Genomic DNA, 17,866 nt, shown 5'->3' on the forward strand with positions numbered 1-17,866 from the left:
ATTTTTCAATAGACTCAAGTACACATTTACATTTAGGCCAGGCATAGAGGTTTAAACCTGTAATCCCAGCACTCTGGGAGACCAAAGTAGGAGGATCAGTTGAGCTCAGGCACTAAAGACCAGCCTAAGCAAAAGCCAGACTCTGTCCCTACTAAAAATATAAGAATTAGTGGCACCTTGTGGCTTAATGAGTAGGGTGCTGGCCCCATATACCGAGGGTGGCAGGATTGAACCCGGGCCCAGACAAACTGCAACAACAACAACAAAAAAAAATAGCCAGGCTTTGTGGCGGGTGCCTGTAGTCCCAGCTAAGGGAAGCTAAGCCCAAGAGCTGGAGGTTACTGTGAGCTGTGATGCCACAGCACTCTACCCAGAGTGATAAAGTGAGACTCTGTCTCTAAATAAATAAATAAAAATATAAGAATTATCTAGGTGTTGTGGCAGAGGTCTGTAGTTCCAGCTACTGGGGAGACTGAAGCAGGAAGATCCCTTGAACTCTGGGGTTTTAGGTTTCTGTGAGCTAGGCTGATGCCAAGACATTCTAGCCTGAGCAAGAGTGCGTCTCAAGAATAAATTTATACTTTTCTCCTTAATGAAAAGAGAACTATATGCCTTTCCCTCAGATTCACCAGCTATTTATATTTTGGCCAGGGGCTCTGTCTTACTTTCTGTCCATATTCAAATTCTATCAATTGTTCTGGCCTTTATAACTGTAAGCATTCAGGCTTTCCACTTGGATTCCCCCCTGCTGCTGGAGGTTCTCTTCCCCCTTTTTTGCTTATCAATCTTTCCGTCAATAAACTCTATCCTATCACTTATTGGTTTAAATATACATGTGTGCATATATATACAACTATATGCAATAAGAGGTCCTGTTTCTTCAGTGTCCTTTAACCTGGAATAGATCTTCAGTCTTTTTTGACCGTGGCCCTTTTGAAGAACTGCACTATGTGCAGAATTTCCCTCATAGATCAGACTGTCCACCGCGGGCAGGAAGATCACAGAAGTGACACCGTGTCCTTCCCAGGGCCTCACGTCAGGAGGCCCATCATGTTGACCTGGCCCGTTGTTGTAGATGCTGACGTGGGTGGTTAGGGTGGTGTCTGCCGGGTTTCTGCCTGTCGAGGTGCTATCTTTCCTTTTGGAATGACGAAATCACTGTTGGGAGAGCTCTTTGTTTTTCCCTACCTGTGGCTTTCTAAGCAGGGACTCAGGCTTTCGTTTCTTTTATGGTATGTCCCTCAGTCTGTGCATCAGATTTTCTTAAAGCTGGTCCTTAGCCACCCAGATTATAAGGCAACACTCACTTTCTCTCTCTTTTTTTTTTTCGGAGACAGAGTCTCAAGCTGTCACCCTGGGTGCCATGGCAGCATCGTAGCTCACAGCAACCTCCAACTCTTGGGCTCAAGTGGTCCTCTTGCCTCAGTTTTTTTAATTTTTAGTAGAGACTGGGGGCAGAGGAGGAGGACGGTCTTGCTCTGGATCGGGCTTGTCTGGAACTCCTGAGCTCAGGCAATCCACCTGTCTCAGCATCCCAGAGTGCTGGGATTACAGGTGAGCCACTGTGGTCGCCCAACATTCATGTTTAAATTGAGTAATGAGGCCAGGCCGCAGTGGCTCACACCTGTAATCCTAGCACTCTGGGAGCCCGAGGCGGGTAGATTGCTTTAGCTAATGGTTTTGAGACCAGCCTGAGCCACAGCAAGACCGCCATCTGTGAAAAATAGCGGGCGTTGTTGAGGCAGGTGCCTGTAGCCCCAGCTACTTGGGAGGCTGAGGCAAAAGAATCACTTAAGCCCAACAGTTTGAGGTTGCTGTGAGCTGTGACAGCACAGCACTCTACCGAGGGTGAAAAAGTGAGACTCTGTCTCAAAAAGAAATAAAAATAAATTGAGTGATGCATCTTTTCTCCTTATGAATGCTGATTTCTCCAGTAGCAAATCTTGGGCAATTCCTGCGCGTGAGGCGCTAGTCTAAGCAGTTAGTGTAGACTCATAAAGCCCCCTCTGTGACCCGTGAGGTAGGTTCTGTAGTACAGGCAGGAAACTCCTTTTAGGGATAAAACAACGGAAGAGAGTGAGTGACTTGCTCAGGGTCCCGCCGGCGTCCAGTATTTGAACCCAGACGTCTGGCTTCAGAGTCCCGAAGCCAAGCCCAAAGCGGCGCTGCTCCCTTCAGTTCCCCTCCTCTCTAAACCGGGTCCCTCCACCGTCCTTCACAGCAGACACGAGCTCGGGGTCCGGGCAGTCGGCCCCCACCCGACACCCAGAAAACCAGGTGACGGTTCAGGGCCTCTGGTGGCGGAGCCGGCTCTCCGCGGAGCAGCGCCGTGGGGACCCGCGCCAGGTTCCGCGGCGGCCTGGCAGGTGCCGCAGATCCTTGTGTTTTAGCCCCGACTTTTACCACCAGGCGGAGGCGGGAGCTGCCGCGCCGCGATGCGGCCCCGGAGTGGCAGTTTCCTTCTCCTTTTAGATCCCTTCGGGCTTCAGCGTGGCCGCCAGCGTCCGGGTGGGAAACGCGCTGGGCGCCGGAGACCCCGAGCAGGCCCGCAAGTCCTCGGCCGTGGCGCTGCTGGTCACAGGTGCGCAGCCCCGCGTCCCGGGTCAGCCCCGCCGCTGCGGCAGGCTCTCAGTTCACCGTTGTTCCCTGTACTGTTTTATCTGCAGCGCTCTTTGCTGTGACATTTTGTGTCCTGCTGTTATGCTGTAAGGATCTTGTGGGGTACATTTTCACTACTGACCGGTGAGTGCTGCGGGTTTTCTTGGTAAAGAACTAGTTAATCCACGGCCGGGCGTGGTGGCGCATGCCTGTAATCCCAGCACTCTGGGGGGCCGAGTCAGGTGGATTGCCTGAGCTCATGAGTTCAAAACTAGCCTCAGCAAAGCCAGACCCCGTCTCTACGAAAAATAGAAAAACTGAGGCAAGAGGAACACTTGAGCCCAAGTTGGAGGTTGCTGCGAGCTATAACGCCACGGTAGTCCACCCAGGGCGACAGCTTGAGACTCTGTCTCCAAAAAAGGACAAAAAGGTAGTTTATCCTGCACACTTGCAGTCCTAGTCTGGGAGGCTGAGGTGGGAGGTCCCTTGGGCTCAGGAGTTCAAGACCAGCCTGAGCAAGAGCTAGACTCTGTCTCTTACTAAAAATAGAAAAACTAGCTGGGTGCAGTCTGTAGTCCCAGGTACTGAGGCAGGAGGATTGCTTGAACCCAGGAGTTTGTGGCTGCTGTGAGCTAGGCTGAGGCCATGGCATTGTACTAGTACCAGAGTGACAGAGCAAGACTGTCTCAAAAATTAAAAAAGAGGCTAAGTGCTCTTAGCTCAGTGGTTAATGCACTGGCTATATGCACTGGGGCTGGTGGGTTCCAACCCGGCCTGGGCCCACTAAACAGCACAACAACAAAAGTCGGGCATTGTGGCGGACCCCTGTAGTCCCAGCTACTCTGGAGGCTGAGACAAGAGAATCTCTTAAGCCCAAGAGTTTGAGGTTGCTGTGAGCTGTGACACCACAGCACTCTACCCAGGGCAGCAACTGGGCAGGGGTAGACTCTGTCTCAATTAAAACAAATAAAAAATGTGCGAATAGGGAAAACACAGTGTATACAGGTTTTGGCACTATCCAGTTTCAGGCAACATATCCCCTGAGGATATGTGGGGGCTACTGCATATTTTTTATAAAAGTAGTTACACACGACTGTGCAGTGAGATTCCTGCACAGGCGAGCAACAGCAGGATTGTCCCTGAATGGGCTGGAGTGTCCGCCTGCGCAGGTCACACCCAGACGAGTATCATTCTTTTTCCCACGTTTATCTTCTAAACACCACATGCTTTGTTTTCCTAACAGGGATATCATTGATCTGGTGGCTCAGGTGGTTCCAATTTATGCTGTCTGCCACCTCTTTGAGGCTCTTGCTGTAAGTATTACCCACTCCCCTAAGCACTTCTATGATCTATGCATTCCTTCCAACGACGGTCAATTTCACTAAGAGGGGCTAGGGTAGGTGGTGATAGTGGGTGTTATATTTAGTTAGAATACCTGCACCTGGCCATGGGTTTGTAAGCCAGCGTCCCCAGAATGATGAGTGCTCAGGAAATGGGTGTCTTCGGAAGCTAGGTTGACACGGATGGGATGTCATCTGCCCACAGTGCACTTGCGGTGGCATTCTGAGGGGAAGTGGAAATCAGAAGGTTGGAGCCATTGTGAACGCCATCGGCTACTACGTGGTTGGCCTCCCCATCGGGATTGCGCTGATGTTTGCGACCAAGCTGGGAGTGATTGGTAAGCTTCAACCCCATCACCCCATCCCACCGCAGGCCTCTACCTCCCATCTGGCACAGCCTTCTAGCTGTGTGTCTTGTGGGTCTCTCCAGCAGGGTGTGAGTGTGAAGGGTGTGAACAGCACAGAAGGAAGGGTAACTTCCCAGTTACCTTGTTGTAATTGGAAGAAAGATGCACAGGATCTGAAATTACCAGAGCTAATCACTTCTTAAAAGTAGGGAAATAAATGATCCGCCCTGCTTTAATTTCTAAAATAATAATTTGGAATATATTGGCAGTTAATAAATGATTATATTAAAACCTGGCCCTTATCTCTGGGGTGAAGTAGTGACCAACTTAAGGATGGTTTGTTAGGGCGTGGCGGGCTCCAAGGTGGTGAGAAAATTGATATCTCGAGGGCACATACAGTTCACTGTGTTCCATTATGTTGCATGTTTTTCTCAATTTCAATAATATTTTAATTAAAAATACAGGAGTTGTTCAGTGAATTGAATTGCCAATGCAAAGTTCATTGGGCTTGCATCATGGTTCAGAAAATTATTTAGCTGAGTTTCTGGTATTACTCATATTTTGGATTTTCCAGTGTTAATTCTAATGGAAATGTTAGATGAATCTACCTTTTTAAAAAGTATTTTATTCAAGATAATATATCTAAAATGTTATACCTGTAGCTCAGTGGCTAGGGCACCAGCCACATATACCGGAACTGACGAGTTCAAACCCAGCTCAGGCCTGCTGGACAACAATGACAGCTACAACCAATAAAAATATAGCTGAGCATTGTGGCAGATGCCTGTAGTCCCAGCTACTTGGGAGGCTGAGGTGAGAGAATCACTTAAGCCCAAGAGTTTGCTGTGAGCTGTGATGCCAGAGCACTCTACCGAGGGCAACATAGACTTTCAAAAAAAGATGAAAAGAAAGAAAAAGAAAATAAATGTTATCATTGCAACATGCATGCAATCAGTATAAAAAGGAAATACTTTTTATGTATTATGCCCTTTTTTCATATTTTTTTGTTTATTTGGTTTTTTATTAGGAGATAGAGTCTCACTTTTATTGCCCTTTTATTGCTCACTTTTTATGTAATATGCCCTTTTTTCATATTTTTTTGTTTATTTGGTTTTTTATTAGGAGATAGAGTCTCACTTTTATTGCCCTTGGTAGAGTGCTGTGGCATCACAGCTCACAGCAACCTCCAACTATTCTTTTGCCTCAGCCTTCCAAGTAGCTGGGACTACAGGTGCCCACCACAGTGCCTGACTATTTTGTTGTTGTTGTTGCAGTTTGGCCGAGGCTGGGTTTGAACCTGCCACCCTTGGTATATGAGGTGACAGGTGCTGCCCTTCATATTATTTCATTGCTTTACATTGACAAATCATAATTGTATACATTTGTGAGGTACAATGTAGTGTTTTGACATATGTATGCAACATGGAATGATTAGATCAAGTCAATATATCTATTACCATGCTTACTTATTTTCTATGGTGGGGCATTTGACATTTACTTAGTTAATTTGAAATAGATGCTATTATATTTTAAGGCAGAGTGTTACTCTGTCACCCTCGGTAGAGTGCCATGGGGTCATAGCTCACCGCAACCTCAAATTCCTGGGCTTAAGTGATCCTTCTGCTTCAGCCTCCTGAATAGGTGGGACTAAAGGTACCTACCACAACACCCAGCCAATTTTTCTATTTTTTTGTAGAGACAAGGTCTCGCTCTTGTTCAGGGTGTTCTCAAACTCCTGAGCTCAAGCAGTCCTCCTACCTCAGCCTCCAGAGTGCTAGGGTTACAGGGGAGCCACCACACCAGACCTCAATATATAACACCTTGACAGTAGTCACTCTACTATGCAATAGGTCTCCAGACTTACCCTTCCTTTTATCTGAAAACTTATACCCTAACAAATTCTCATTTCCCCCTTTTTTCCTCTTCTAAAAGAGTTGAACTCACAGAATAGAGAGTGGAAGGATGGTTAACAGACTACAGGCACCCACTACAGTGCCCAGCTAAATTTTCTATTTTTAGTAGAGACAGGGTCTTGCTCTTCCTCAGGCTGGTCTTGAACTGAGCTCAGGTGTGAGCCACTAGGCCCAGCCAAGAAATCTACTTTAAAATATAAATCCGGGCCAGGTATAGTGGTTTATGCCTATAATCCTAGCATTTGGGGAGATGGAGGCAGGAGGATCACTTAAGACCAGTAGTTCAAGACCAGTCTGGGCAATAGTGAGACCTCCATCTCTATACGAAAAAAAAAAAATAAGAAAAATTAGCAGGGCATGGTGGTGCATGCTTGTAGCCCCAGCTACTTGGGAGGCTGAGACAGGAGGATTGTGTGAGCCCAGAAGTATGAGATTACTGTGAGCTATGATGACACCACTGTATTCTACCTGAAGCAAGAGCCAGACCCTGTCTAAAACAAGTAATAATAGGGTGGTGCCTGTAGCTCAGTGGGTAGGGCGCCAGTCACATACACCCAGGCCAGCGGGTTCAAACCCAGTCCAGGCCAGCTAAACCACAATGATCTGCGACACCATAGCACTCTACTGAGGGTGACATAGTGAGACTCTGTCTCAAAATAATAATAAATAAATAAATACGTGTGTGTGTATATGTTTGTGTATATATATATGTCCTTTTTATAGATGAAGCTATATATGTGTGCCTATATAGAGGACACACACACATATCTTCATATGAGACACACACATATATATCTTCATCTGTATCCCAGTGACTCACTCATTCATTCACAAAGCACAAGGTATACACACCATGTGCAAAGCAGAGGAAGTTGAGACTCACTTAAGAGAAATGTTGGGGCCCTGAGGAGGTGGGGGGTAAGGACTGTGAGAAGACTGTAGTCAATCCCTCCACTCACCTCATAGAACAAAGTGTGGTATGTGTCGGTTTTCAATACTATATCTTTTCTCCCTACACGTGTCCAGGACAACAGCAGAATTCTGCAAGTTCTCAGGAGAAACCTCAGCAAATCATAGTGGCCATTGGAATTCCCTGGGAGGCTTTTTAAATACATAAATTCCTCTGGCCTGGCCCAGGGGATTCTAATAATCATTCTGTTGGGTTTCTAAGTTGAATGAAACAGAAATATTTTATGTGCTGTATGGGGAAATTAATGGAAATCTAACTAATGACCTTCAAATTTATAGTTAGAGGTAGCTGGTTATTTTCTGTTGAAGATGGTTTGATCGAGCTTCTGATGTATAAACCAGGGTCACTGCCTTCAGATAAGGAAGCCAGTGGTCTGCTTTTACTCATTCTGTATAGGAATAGCCCTAATTTTACTGTTCTAAAGAGTGGGCTGGCACCTGTGACTCATAGGAGTAGGGCACTGGCCCCATATGCCAGAGGTGGCAGGTTCAAACCCAGCCTCGGTCAAAAACTGCAAAAAAAAAAAAAAAGAGTGAGCTGATCCTATCTGAAAAGCATGATATGAGGGTGGTTGGTACCAAGGAACAGAGCTGTAAACTGCACTGAGTCTGGTCATTTGAACCTGAGAGCCAGGAACCCAGTCTGGTTACCTTCACCCTTACACAGACCTGGACGGCTGTGGAAATAAAGAAGAGCAAGCAGATGAGACAGGCAAAGGCTGTGGCTTCTGAGCCTGCTCTGGCAAAGTCGTTGACCACCATCACTTGCGTTTGGGCAGAGATTCAAAGGCAGGCAGAGGCGTGGGAAAGCTTTGTGGTGGAAAAAAGGGAAGCCTTCAGGTGTGCCATGAATGGAAGCTGTTGGCCTGGGGACACTGGAGGTGGCTGACTAGAAATGGGGCCTCCTGCAGGAGTGATTAGGAATATGTATTTTACTTTTTCTGGTTGATCCTAATTTGGAAGTGGGGATCAAAATCAGGGAAGTCGTTGGTTGTTAATTAAATTCTGGCCATTTGAGGCCAATTGTTATAGAAGTTACGTTTAGCTTATTGGATTATCAGTAGACACTTCCTGTGAGTCTGGTTTATAGCAGGCTTAAACCTGGGCTGGCTTCCTGGGCTGTTTTTACCAGGTAAGGGGGTTGGCTTCCTGGGCAGGGTACTGCAGGTTGTGGATCAGAGATCTATTGTGTTTTGTGGGTTTTTTTTTTTTTTTTGAGACAGAGCCTCTCTGTTGCCCAGGCTAGAATGCTATGGCGTCATAGCTCACAGAAAGCTCAAACTCCTGGGATCAAGCAATCCTCTTTCCTCAGCCTCCCGAGTAGCTAGAACTACAGGTGCCTGCCAGAATGTCTGGCTGGTTTTTCTGTTTTCTACTAGAGATGGGTCTTGCTCAGGCTGGTCTGGAACTCCTGAGCTCAGGGTATCCTCCTGTCTTGGCCTTCCAGAGTGCTAGGATTTTAGGCATGAGCCACCGTGCCTGGCCAGAGGTCTATTTTTATATATGCCTGGGGTTGTCCATCTGTAGTTCAGTCTCTCTCAGCTATTGGTGGAGCTCTTGATTCTGTCATTAGTTCACTGTTGACAAAAAGGCCCCATCATTTGGGGTCTCCCTCTGTCCCTGTGTGGATTTGTCAGGTGCTGTGTACACGGTACTCAGAGATCCGTTCCCACTCACACTCCTTTGTTGTTCTCTGATTAGCTCTGGTTCATGACCCTGGTCTGGGAGCTTTCAGCACAGTCTGTACCAGAAACAAGCAAGGACCAAAGGCTGGCAGAATGCTCCAGGAGAGGGAGCATCACGACTTTAAAGGGATAATGATTCTGCCTTTAATTTAGTTTCTTTTCTTTTTTTTTAATGTTAGTCTCCTTCTTTGAGGAAAATAAGGCAAAAATAGTTTATTCTGGGAAATTTTATTTCTTTCTTTTTTTAAACAGAGCCTCAAGCTGTCCCCCTAGGTAGAGTGCCATGGCATCCCAGCTCACAGCAACCTCCAACTCCTGGGCTCAAGGGAGTCTCCTGCCTCCGCCTACCAAGTAGCTGGGACCACAGGCGCCCACCACAATGCCGGACTATTTTTTGGTTGCAGCTGTCATTGTTATTTGGCAGGCCCGGGCTGGATTGGAACCCACCACCTTAGGTGTATGTGGCTGGTGCCTTAGCCACTTGAGCCACAGGCACCGAGCCAAAATTTTATTTCTTTATGACTGTCACTAGCAAGGCATTATAATCACTGAGGCCAAAATAGCATCTGAATCTTTGTTCTGACATTCTGAACCAAGAGGCGGCCCCTCAGGGGGTGGCCTCCAGAACCTTCTGGAAGGGCAAAGAAAGAGCTGAGCAGCAGTCTCTGGCACACTGTGGGGTCCCACTCTGCCATGAAAACAGATTTTCATGGCTGACAGAAGTGAGACAGGAGAAACACGCTCCCCATGGGCGGCTGATTTTCCACTGATTTAACCTCTATTAAATGTTTCCATTTACAGGTTTGTGGGCGGGGATGATCATCTGTGTGGTCTCTCAAGCTGTGTGTTTTCTAGCCTTTATTGTTCGGCTAAACTGGGAAAAAGCCGGTCAACAGGTAACTGTGCTCATGGCTGTAGAAAACCAACAGGGTCCTTGGCTCTCTCTTTCCTTTTGTGAGGTTCTTTGCTCCTTTTCTCCCTTCTTTCATCACAAGGGCTGTTTTCCTGGTTGTAGTTGTAAGTGGACTGAATTCGGATGTGAAGGGCTGGATGGCCTTGGCTTTATCTGTTGCCCTTTTGTTTATTCATTAGAAAAACAGGGACTCCTTTCTGCCTAGTAGGCCACTGGGCTGTCACCCTCATGCAGGAAAAGACAGTGTCAGGGTAAGAATTGGAACTGGAAAGAAAGATGGGCTGCATCAAATTCGTCCTAATATTGCTTTTTATGATACCGAAATATTTCATTAAGATGATTGTGGGCATTCCTCTCTTCAGCTTTCCAGGGTCAATATGGGGTCTAGATATAGGTGGTAGAAAAAAGAGATGAAGTAGAAAGAAGAGAAAATTCTAGATGGTCTTGGTGCCCGTCTTCCTCATCATGTCTTGTTCCCATTCAACACCTGCCCCGCCCCCATGGACCCCATTCCAGTCTTTATGAAAGATGGTTTCTTACCTGTGAACTAAAGAAGTTCAGGTACACATGCCCATGTGGGCTTTTCCTAGCGTGGGCAGCCTTTGTGAAGTAGCTAGTTAACACTATTGTAAAGCGTGTGGACTGACTTTGGTTTCATTTTCCAGGCTCAAGTACATGCCAACTTGAAAGTAAATGTGGCTGAGAACAGGAACTCTGCCCTCTCTCCAGATGCACTGTGTCCAGGTACGACAGGCATCCTTGCTTACGGCCAGGCTTGTCCAAGTGGGAGGCGGGGGGCTGCTTCTGGGACACAGCCAGACTTGCTGCCATGAACTTCCATTTAAATAGGTCAGTATGCCATGAAGGCCGTGTTAACCAGTTTGATGAAAGCATTTCAGATTGTGTATAAAGCCAGCACATTGCACCCCATGATTGCATTGATGTGCACAGCTATGATTTAATAAGAAAAAAAATAGACCAGTATTAAAAATAAATAAATAAATAAGTAGGGCAGTATGTAGCTGGGTGTTGTTGTGGGCACCTGTAGTCCCAGCTACTGGGGGGGCTGAGGCAAGAGAATCGCCTAAGCCTAGGAGGAGGTTGCTGTGAGCTTGATGCCACAGCACTCTACCAAGGGCGATAAAGTGAGACTCTGTCTCTAAAAATAAATAAATAAATAAATAAATAGGGCAGTATGGTTCTGAGACAAATGGTGCAGTGAAAGAACTCAATTCTGGGTCATTTCTTTTTTTTTTTTTTGAGACAGAGCCTCAAGCTGTCCCCCTGGGTAGAGTGCCGTGGCGTTACAGCTCACAGCAACCTCCAACTCCTGGGCTCAAGCGAGTCTCCTGCCTCCACCTCCCAAGTAGCTGGGACCACAGGCGCCCGCCACAATGCCTGGCTACTTTTTGGTTGCAGCCATCATTGTTGTTTGGCGGCCCAGGCTGGATTCGAACCTGCCACCTTAGGTGTATATGGCTGGCACCGAGCCATTTTCTGGGTCATTTCAAGCTTGTTTGCTTTGCAGTTTTTTTTTTTCTTTGTCAGGTTTGAACCCACTACCTCCAGTATATGGGGCTGGCGCCCTACTCCTGGAGCCACAGGTGCCAAGCCAAACTTGTTTGCTTTAATTCCACACATAGCACACTGCTGTGGCTGACCACAAGGTCCCCAATTCCTCTGCTAACTTAGTGGCACTTCTACAAGCATTCCACAGGCATTTCGGACACTTGGGTATCTCTCGTGCTCCCCAGGGTTGTGGGGTCTTGGAAACTGATCATTTGTGTGTTTGTTTCCATGAGGTCCTTGCTGTCCATCAAGCAGATACCTGTACACTTTAAACGGATTCTTGGGCCTGACACAATTGCTCACACTTGTAATCCCAGCACTCCGGGAGGCCAAGGCTAGAGGATCACTTGAGCTCAGGAGTTCAAGACCAGCCTAAGCAAGAGCAAGACCCCGTCTCTACTAAAAATTGAAAAACTATGGGGCAGCGCCTGTGGCTCAAAGGAGTAGGGTGTCTGCCCCATATGTCGGAGGTGGCGGGTTCAAACCCAGCCCCGACCAAAAACTGCAAAAAAAAAATTGAAAAACTAGTCTCAGTGGGTGCCTGTAGTCCCAGCTACTTGGAAGGCTGAGACATGAGGATCACTGTGAGTTAAAATGATGTAGCCACACTCTACCCAAGCCGATGGAGTGTGTCAAAACACACACATACATAAAACCAGTTTCTTGCTTGGGCTGTTAATTCCGATGGTCATCATGCAAATATGTTCATGTTTTTGTTTTCTGTCAGTTGAGTAATTGCTTGGTGTTCTGGGCCCCTTAAACAGTTGGTTGTGCACTCACAGTAATGTCTGGGTCCTTCATGATTTAAACTCTTTGATGTCATGGAATGGCTACATTGTAGTCAGTGATCAGTGCTATGGCTTCTGCTAGGTTGCTTGATGTTGTCTCAGCTCCTGTGAGACAACAGGACAGCTCCTGTCTGATTGTCTTGGGTGTGTTCCAGACTTTATATTTGAAAATTATTTGTAGAAATTAATTTGAGGGCTTGGCACCCATAGTGCAGTGAGTAGGGCACCAGCCACATACACCAAAGTTAGTGGGTTTGAGCCCAGCCCAGGCCTGCTAAACAATAATGACAACTACAACCAAAAATAGCTGGGCATTATGGCGGGCGCCTATAATCCCAGCTACTCGGGAGGCTGAGGCAAGAGAATTGCTTAAGCCCAGGAGTTTGAGGTTGGGCTATTACATTTGCTGAAAATGAGTTGTCTATAGGCGATCTGCTGGGATCGCCTATAGCCACACAACACCTGGCTAGTTTTTTCTATTTTTAGTAGACACGAGGTCTCACTCTTGCTCAGGCTGGTCTTGAACTCCTGAGCTCAAGCAATCCACCTGCCTTAGCCTCTAAGAGTGCTGGAATTATAGGTGTGAGCCACTGCACCCAGCCCTCCCCTGTGAATCTTAACCGAGAGAGCTACCATATTTCTCTATCTCTTGGGAAAACCCCTTGGAGCACCCAAGCCAACAATAGTAGGATCGCCTAGTGTACTCGAGGGAGTGAATGGAGAGGCCCTCTGAGATAGGATTTCTTTTATTTATTCACTGTAGCAACTGCTTCCTGAATTAACTTTCTCCCAACTATTAACACATCTGCATCACCTTTTATACCAAAGGGAAAAAATTCCTTTAATCTGCTAACTGAATTCCTTTTTTCTCTCAGGGGGCCCTGAAAACCATGAAGGAATTTTAATGGAAGATATTGGGAAAAAAGGCCAGACTCAGTGGAATCAGCAGATGCACCAAGAAGAACCTTTGCCAGTCCATCCAAAGGACGGCACTAGGTTATCTGGAAAACAGCTGGTGATGCGGCGAGGGCTTTTCCTCCTGGGAGTTATTTTAATCTTGCTGCTGGGGATTTTTGTGAAATTATATGTCAGAATTGAGTGACATGACAAGAGAGAAAGTCACTTCCAATCATACTTTTGAGCTTACAAACAAATAGGCCCAGCAGTGACAATTCATTTTCAGCAAACGTAATTCAGCTATGCCCATGGACTTTAAGAATTGGGAATTCAAAGATATATTTTTCTTGTAACCCACCACCACGAGTCCACTTGCTCAAGGTTTCTTGGGATTGGCTCCAGGTCACGGTCCTCAAACTTGACTTAGAATAAACCCCTTCAAATTAAAAAAAAAAACGATATATTTTTCTAATGAAGAAAAGGAACTAAGGTAAAAGTATATTCTGTGGGAGGTTAAGGACTGAAAATGAAAGATTATTCCAAGACATGAATGAAAAGAATCGGAGTCCAGGTTCTGTGTGGGCAGCATGGCCTTTATTTCACTTGGTGGCGAGCAGACTGAATATGAAAAAGAGGTCAGCATATAAGTTAAAGTGGAGCAGAATATAAGAGTTTGGAGGGGTAGGGATTGATGCATTCATTCCTTCTTGGGTGGGATGTTTCTATTTGGGTGAGTCCCTACATTAGGCCCTATCATCCCAATCTTTTTTTTTTTTTTTTAGAGAGTCTCACTTTGTTGCCCTTGGTAGAGTGCTGTGGTGTCACAGCTCATAGCAAACTCCAACTCTTGGACTTAAGTGATTCTCTTGCCTCAGCCTCCTAAGTAGCTGAGACTACAGGCACCTGCCTTGGCTAATTTTTTTGCAATTTGGCCAGGGCTGGGTTTGAACCTGCCACTCTCGGTATATGGGACCCGTGCCCTACTCACTGAGCCACAGGTGCTGCCCCATCCCGATCTTTTTAGTCTATTATAAGGAAGCAGAGTGCAGTGCTGTAGCTCAGTGGTTAGGGCACCAGCCACTGGGACTGGTGGGTTTGACCTGGGCCTGGGCTTCCTAATAAAAAAAAAAATAGCTAGGCATTGTGGCGGGTGCCTATAGTCCCAGCTACTAGGGAGGCTGAGGCAAGAGAATCACTTGAGCCCAAGAGTTTGAGGTTGTTGTGAGCTATGACACCATTGCACTCTACTGAGGGCAACAAAGTGAGACTGTCTCAACAACAACAACAAAAAAGATAAGGAAGCAGAGTGATGGGTATGGTTTCTCTTTGACTGCTTCCTGCAGTTGAGAGTTGGTGTGGGCTGCCAATAAGGGGAAAAAAGGGAGGGGGAAGGGAGTGGTGTTTACAGGAACACTCTTGGGTCTTCGGTCTGGGCTGGCTGATATCCACGTAGGGCAAGGATATGAGTGGTTGGTTTTTGGGGTGACTACCTAGTCAATAAATTGGAAGATGAGGCAGAGGACTACTGCTTCAAAACTGAGAATGACAAAGATCATAATTAGTGGCCCTAAAATAGGAAATAACCAAGGAGGCCAGGAGTCAAATAAGGACCAGGGATTAGATGATTCAAGATCTGTTTGTCTCTGTTTGATTCATTCTTGGAGTTCATTTACTTTGTTCATAATTATTCCTGACGGGTTCACAAAGAAATAACATTCCTCTTCCACAAAAACTCATGTGCCGGCTCGGCGCCTATAGCTCAGCAGTTAGAGCATCAGCCACATAAACCAAAGGTGGTAGGTTTGAACCCAGCCTGGGCCTGCCAAACAACAACGACAATTACAACAAAAAAATAGCCAGGCTTAGGCGGTGCCTATGGCTCAAAGGAGTAGGGCACTGGCCCCATATATTGGAGGTGACAGGTTCAAACCTGGCCCCTGTCAAAAACTGCAAAAAAAAAAAAAAGTAGCCGCACTTTGTGGTAGGTGCCTGTGGTCCTAGCTACTTGGGAGGCTGCAGCAAGAGAATCTCTTAAGCCCAAGAGTTTGAGGTTACTGTGAACTGTGACGCCACAGCACTCTACCGAGGGCAACATAGTAAGATTCTGTCTCAAACCCCCCCCCCAAAACAAAAAACAACTCATGTGCCTCCTTTTTCTATTGTGATTAAATCTAAGGATCAGTGATTTTGAAGGACTACTGCAGGTAAAGAATTAATTTGGGATTGTAGGGTGACTGAAGAGTCTGCTACTTTTTCCATGTCTTCATTAAGTTCTAGGGAGAGTTGGTGGCAAAAGTGAGTTGATGTATTAATGCCTGCAATGCCCAGGCCAAGTCCAGCCACTAGGCCTGTCCCAGGAGTACAGGGAGGAAGGTGGCTTTTTTCTGGAAGTAAGGGGATGTCAAGGCCTGAGTTAGGGAGTTAGGGAGGAGTCATTCACAAAAAAGACTTAGGGGGGTAAGGAAAACTCGAGTGCAAAGACCAGAGTGGTTAGCATACAGGCACGAAAAGATGGAGTGGCTGCAGAGGAAAAATATTCCTGGACGGGCACTGAAAGAGTCAGATAAGGGAAAAGTTGAGTTGAGGGAACAGAGATCAGGTTTTATAAAAGTCTACAGAGTCTCCTGTACAGGTGAGATTGAAGCGGGTTAAATTAGGGTAGGGTAGAGGTGGGAAGCCCATGGTTATGGGGCTGAACAGAGCTGTGTTCTTTTCTTTCTTTTTTTTTTTTTTGAGACAGAATCTCACTATGTGCCCTCTGTAGAGTGCAGTAGCATCATAGCTTACAGCAACCTCTAACTCTTGGGCTTAAGTGATTCTCTTGTCTCAGCCTCCCAAGTACTACGAGTGCCCACCACAATGCCTGGCTATTTTTTTGTTGCAGTTGTCATTGTTGTTTAGCAGGCCCACCTGCCTCAGTGTATGTGGCTGGATCCTAACCGCTGAGCTATGGACACAGAGCCAGAGCCTGGTTATTTTCCACTAGAATAGAAGAGTTATATGTGTTGGGTACGGGTATGGGATTGAAAAGATTTTGGTATAGAGAAAGGCACATCCATCACCCTGAGGGGGAGAGGAGAGAGAAAGAGTTCAGGGCAACTGAGAAGGAGGTGTTTAAAAGCTGGGGAATAGGAAGTGTTGCTGTAGGGTCTTGCAGGACAGTGGAGTCCAGGCGTCCTCAAACTACGGCTCACGGGCCACATGCGGCCCACCAAGGACATTTATCAGGCCCACTGCCTGTCCTGCTTAGCAGCTGACTCGTCCCGGGGCCCGCAGTCCAGCCCTCCAATGGTCTGAGGGACAGTGAATTGGCCCCCTGTTTAAAAAGTTTGAGGACCCGTGGTGGAGTCTAATCCTTTGTAAGATGGAGGGGTTATAATGGAATGTTATACATTTATGAAGAAGTGTATTCTTTTGGGATCCTGGTGAGTTTTAAGTTTGTAGGGGATAGTACTTGCGATTTCCAGTGGGGGGCGGTCTTCCAGTGCTGGAAGTTTTTCTGTAGGACACAGCTTTATTTGGGATTGGTGGATCCAGACTTGGGGGTCTAAGAGGTGAACGGCCATGGGGGTGCTGTAGAGAACAGTGTGAGGGCCTGTCCAGTTAGGGGATAGTGTCCTGCCGGGCAAGGGAGATTTGAGGAAAACTTGTCCTGCCAATTGGTCTCTGACTTTCTCTGCTGAGGGTTGGGGTAAGAGCTGATTCATTGTTTTTCTAGTTTGTCCCTGGTTTCCCGAAGGATGGGAAAATAGTGTCCTATGATGGAGTCTGGAGGGGGTCCAGGGCCCAGAATAATCGTTCTGCCATACATTATTTCAAAAGGGTTATAAAAGAGGGGTTTGTGAGGGGTAGAGCGAATGCGGAGTAAAGTGATGGGGAGGAGCTTAATCCAATCTTGTTTGTGTTGGAGTACTAATTTGGTGAGATGTTGTTCAAGGATGTTGTTTATTTCATGTTGTCCCTGATGACTGGGGCCTGTAAGGCACCTGTAAGTGCCACTGGACTCCTAGGGCTGTGAGGTTTGGGGGGTGGTCTGGATAATGAAAGCTGGGCTAGGGCAGCACCTGTGGCTCAGTGAGTAGGGCACCGGCCCCATATACCAAGGGTGGAGGGTTCAAACCTGGCCCCAGCCAAACTGCAACAAAAAAATAGCCGGGCATTGTGGGTGTCTGTAGTCCCAGCTACTCAGGAGGCTGAGGCAAGAGAATCGCCTAAGCCCAAGAGCTGGAGGTTGCTATGAGCTGTGACGCCACGGCACTCTACCGAGGATGATAAAATGAGACTCTGTCTCTAAAAAAAAAAAAAGCTGGGCTGTTGTCACTCTGAATGGAGTTGGGGAGGCCAAATCTGGGAACAATGCGGTGGAGGAGGGTGGAGACACCTTCTCGGGTTTTCGTGCCTGTTGTGGGAGAGGCTTTGACTGACCCTGAGAAGGTATTGACCCAAACTAGAAGTTTATATATATATATACAGCTCACAGCAACCTCCAGCTTCTGGGCTTAGGCGATTCTCCTGCCTCAGCCTCCTGAGTAGCTGGGACTACAGGGATGAGTTTTTCTCATTCCTGTAAGAGAATGCTGAGATCTTGGACAGAGGGAGCGGTTAACTGGGCTTTGGAAGAGGACACTCTATACCCTTTGGTGGTGAAGAAGGAGAGTAAGTGATTGGGGTCTTGCCGGGAGGCAGTAGGGACGGGGCTGTATAAGAGAAGGTTATCTACGTAACCTTCAGCAGCTCTAAGAGATGCTGCCACTTAAAGGCCTCTTCTGGGTTATTAAAGACCCTGAAGGCCAGGTGATGAGATCTTGTTGATGAGGGCCTTGGGGAAAGTTTTGGAGTTGTTTCTG

At 46.8% G+C, this 17,866-nt stretch overlaps 1 protein-coding gene across 1 annotated transcript in view; it reads left to right on the top strand.

The window, feature by feature from the left end:
* LOC100942510 (multidrug and toxin extrusion protein 1) overlaps positions 1-13,475 on the top strand; it is a 39,461-nt gene extending 25,986 nt beyond the window's left edge. The window contains exons 11-17 of the mRNA XM_012806065.2: positions 2,473-2,581; positions 2,667-2,742; positions 3,842-3,911; positions 4,144-4,276; positions 9,654-9,748; positions 10,431-10,509; positions 12,998-13,475. Of these exons, the coding sequence (XP_012661519.1) occupies positions 2,473-2,581; positions 2,667-2,742; positions 3,842-3,911; positions 4,144-4,276; positions 9,654-9,748; positions 10,431-10,509; positions 12,998-13,224 (789 nt within the window). The 3' untranslated portion in view covers positions 13,225-13,475. The remainder of the gene's footprint in view (positions 1-2,472; positions 2,582-2,666; positions 2,743-3,841; positions 3,912-4,143; positions 4,277-9,653; positions 9,749-10,430; positions 10,510-12,997) is intronic.
* Positions 13,476-17,866: the final 4,391 nt, after the last annotated feature.

The sequence above is a fragment of the Otolemur garnettii genome, unplaced genomic scaffold (assembly GCF_000181295.1).
Source record: "Otolemur garnettii isolate 467f Iridium unplaced genomic scaffold, OtoGar3 scaffold00046, whole genome shotgun sequence".
NCBI lineage: Eukaryota > Metazoa > Chordata > Mammalia > Primates > Galagidae > Otolemur > Otolemur garnettii.